Below are 3,801 nucleotides of genomic sequence, written 5' to 3'. Positions count from 1 at the left end.
TTTGACTGAGCTTCCTATTCAAGAATAAAGAGGTCTTGGTAATTAGTGAACCCGATCTAGTCTGATCCCTACACAAACAATGAAACATTCTAGCGATTTCAAATCGGACTGAACAATGCACCGATTCACAACCGAAAATTCGAAAATAGGCTTTAGTATAAATGCATACTTAAATTTTCTTTTGCCCTTTCCATGAAACTGAAAGAAACAATTATACTAGAATTAGTGAATTACTATTATCAACAATTATAAGTGGAAACTATCTACCTAAAATAGTGAGGCAATAATTGAGGTGTGATTTCTTTTGGAAAAAGTAACCACCAAAATTAAACAACTAAAAAAAATCTGCGGCTCAGAGTTCCGGTTTCCGGTTTATAGCACGTGGCGTTTGAGACACTAATCAACTTATTTTCGACAAGGAAATTCACACAGATCTGCAGCGGAATTTTCTCTTTCAACAGGCTAGTCTCTTTTTCAACTTCAATTTCAAACTAGATTTGTGCCTTACAATTTCATGCTCCATTTACACTCGGTGCTTCCTTGAATTTATTTGTGGGTTGGTTCTTGAAATCTTGGTAAAGAAACGATTTTTATTGGTTGTTGAGTTGAGCTTCACTTGCTGTATTTGTGTGGTTTTAGACTGTTGTTTATCTGAATAATGTTGTCTAAAAGGGGAAAGAGAATCATAAGGGCATATTCGATTTGATTCCATTTTTATAGTGTGATTCATGCTGTTTTGTGTACTTATTTGAATCTGAGTTCTTGCTTTAGTGTGAGTTTAATTTGCAGGTAAAGATGAGATTTTTTTTACTTGTTGAGCTTCATTGTTGTATTTATGTGGTTTTAGGCTTATGTTTATCTGAATAATGTTGTGTAAAATGAGGGAAAATGAATCATAAGGGCATATTCGATTCGAATAATTCGATTTATTCCTTGTTTATAGCGTGTGTGATTCATGCAGTTTGATACTCCCATTTGAATCTAAGTTCTTGCCTTTAATTTGCAGGTAAAGAAGATACTTTTTAGTTGTTGAGCTTCACTTGCTGTATTTGTGGGTTTAGACTATGTTTATCTGAATAATGGGAAAAGAATCAAAAGGGCATATTCGATTTGATTTGATTGATTCCATGTTTATAGTGTGAAATATGTAGTTTGGTTTTCCCATTTGAATCTGAATTCTTGCTTAAGTGTAAGTCTAATTTGCAGCTAAAGAAAAGATTTCTTTAGTTCATTGAGCTTCACTTGCTGTATTTGTGTGGTTTTAGGCTTGTATTTATCTGAATAATGGTGTCTAAAAGGGGTAAAAAAGAACCATAAGAGCATATATGATTCGATTCGATTGATTACATGTTTCTAGTGTGATTCATCATTCATGCAGTTTTGATATCCCCATTTGAATCTGAGAATGCTTGAGTGTATTTTTTTGGTTTTAGGCTTATGTTTATCTGGATGTTGTCTAAAAGGGGAATTAGAATCATAAGGGCATAATCGGTTAGATTCGATTGATTCCATAGTGTTATTGATATTCTCACTTGAGTCTGAGTTGTTGCTAAAGTGTAAGTTTAATCTGCAGAAAAGTTTTGAAGCAATGGCGAACGTAGACTTCGAGGGGATCTTGAAGGGGCAGGCAAGTGATGATATTAGGGTTCCAAAGACGAAGATCGTGTGCACCCTGGGGCCGGCTTCTAGAACGGTGCCGATGCTGGAGAAGCTGCTTCGAGCTGGGATGAACGTTGCTCGTTTCAACTTCTCACACGGCACCCATGAATACCACCAGGAAACGCTCGACAACCTCAAGATTGCTATGCACAACACTCAGATCCTCGCTGCTGTCATGCTCGACACCAAGGTTGGTTGATTGGTTGCTCTTTCTTCTTCTCTTATTCGAAGGATATCATTTGTTGAGCTTCACTTGCTGTATTTGTATTTGTCTGGTTTCTTGATCTAGTTAAGTGCTTTTTTCGCAAGTTTGTGTAGTTTTTACGATAGTTGTAATCGATAGGTCATGCGATTTCTTGAATCATTCTTTGTTGGTTGGATATATAAAGCATGAATGGTCTTTATCCCAATCAATCTATCTGCTTGGAAGATATAACCGTAATGGCTTTGATTGCATTTTCGTGATCTAGTTTAGTGCTTTTTCTTCCGTAAGTAAATTTGTGTCGATTTTTACGATAGTTGGAATCGATAGGTCATGTGATTTCATGAATCATTCATTATCAACTTGGGATATATATATCATGTATTCTTCTTGATCAGGGCCCCGAGATTCGAACCGGTTTCCTCAAGGATGCAAAGCCAATTCAACTCAAGGAAGGCCAGGAAATAACTATAACCACTGATTACACCATAAAAGGAGATGAGGAGATGATCTCCATGAGTTACAAAAAGCTTCCCATCGACTTGAAACCCGGAAACACTATTCTGTGTGCGGACGGTACCATCACATTTCACGTGTTGTCATGTGACCCTGCTGCTGGAACTGTGAGATGTCGGTGCGAGAACACGGCTATGCTCGGTGAGAGGAAAAACGTCAACTTGCCTGGTGTGGTTGTGGATCTTCCCACGCTTACGGATAAGGACAAGGAAGACATCCTCGAATGGGGCGTTCCTAATAACATCGATATGATTGCTCTGTCATTCGTGCGCAAGGGATCTGATCTCGTTAATGTCAGGAAGGTCCTCGGCCCTCATTCCAAGCGTATTCAGTTGATGTCAAAGGTTCGTTCGACTTCGATTTTGTCAATATGTTTTCGTGTTCTTGATTGATTCTTGACTTTTGTGTTCAAGGTTGAGAACCAAGAGGGGGTTATCAATTTCGATGAAATCCTCCGCGAGACTGACTCGTTCATGGTTGCTCGTGGCGATCTCGGGATGGAAATCCCGGTCGAGAAGATATTCCTCGCGCAGAAGATGATGATCTACAAGTGCAACCTTGCGGGCAAACCCGTCGTGACCGCCACGCAGATGCTCGAGTCCATGATCAAGTCTCCGAGGCCGACCCGTGCCGAGGCGACCGACGTGGCCAACGCCGTCCTGGACGGCACTGACTGCGTGATGCTCAGCGGGGAGAGCGCCGCGGGGGCCTACCCCGAGCTCGCTGTGAAGATCATGTCCCGGATCTGCGTCGAAGCCGAGTCCTCTCTCGACTATGGGGCGATCTTCAAGGCGATGATCAAGTCGACCCCGCTGCCGATGAGCCCGCTGGAGTCGCTCGCCTCGTCCGCCGTGCGCACGGCGAACAAGGCGAGGGCGAAGCTGATCGTCGTGATGACGCGCGGCGGGTCGACGGCGAAGCTGGTGGCGAAGTACCGGCCGGCGGTCCCGATCCTGTCGGTGGTCGTCCCGCTTCTGACGACGGACTCGTTCGATTGGTCGGTGAGCGACGAGTCCCCGGCGAGGCAGAGCCTGGTGTACCGAGGGCTGATCCCCGTTCTTGCAGAAGGGTCGGCGAAAGCAACGGATACCGAGTCGACCGAGGTCATTCTTCAAGGGGCGCTGAAGTTTGCGACCGCGAGAGGGCTCTGCCAGCCCGGCGACGCCGTCGTCGCCCTCCACCGTATCGGGGCGGCTTCGGTGATCAAGATTTGCTTGGTCAAGTAATGAGAGGCGGTACCTCAATTGAAGAAGACATATAATATATGGGCTGCCATTTTTAATTTAAATGCTTACTACTATATAATAATGCAGCCAGACATATCGAACTAGTTTTGTAATATTAATATTCAACTATTTTCTTGTTTTCATCTGTCTTGTCACTTGGAATATGGAATTTAGTGTAGTTTTTATGTTGTTGATGAA

At 42.8% G+C, this 3,801-nt stretch overlaps 1 protein-coding gene across 3 annotated transcripts; it reads left to right on the top strand.

Annotated features, from left to right (window-relative positions):
- The first annotated feature begins 327 nt into the window (after positions 1–327).
- LOC121809591 (pyruvate kinase, cytosolic isozyme) lies at positions 328–3,801 on the top strand. Of its 3 annotated transcripts, none has more exons than XM_042210312.1 (4): positions 328–461; positions 1,574–1,849; positions 2,260–2,721; positions 2,791–3,801. In XM_042210312.1, the coding sequence occupies exons 2-4, from the start codon at positions 1,589–1,591 to the stop codon at positions 3,601–3,603; spliced, it is 1,536 nt and encodes a 511-aa protein (XP_042066246.1). In that variant the 5' UTR covers positions 328–461; positions 1,574–1,588; the 3' UTR covers positions 3,604–3,801. The 3 variants fall into 3 exon arrangements, with proteins under 3 accessions (XP_042066246.1, XP_042066247.1, XP_042066248.1); XM_042210313.1 differs by having other exon boundaries at positions 427–575; XM_042210314.1 differs by having other exon boundaries at positions 439–556.

Source organism: Salvia splendens, chromosome 6, assembly GCF_004379255.2.
Source record: "Salvia splendens isolate huo1 chromosome 6, SspV2, whole genome shotgun sequence".
NCBI classification, from domain to species: Eukaryota; Viridiplantae; Streptophyta; class Magnoliopsida; order Lamiales; family Lamiaceae; genus Salvia; species Salvia splendens.
The sequence above is the reverse complement of the archived record's forward strand: the minus strand, read 5'-3'. Positions and strand labels throughout refer to the sequence as shown.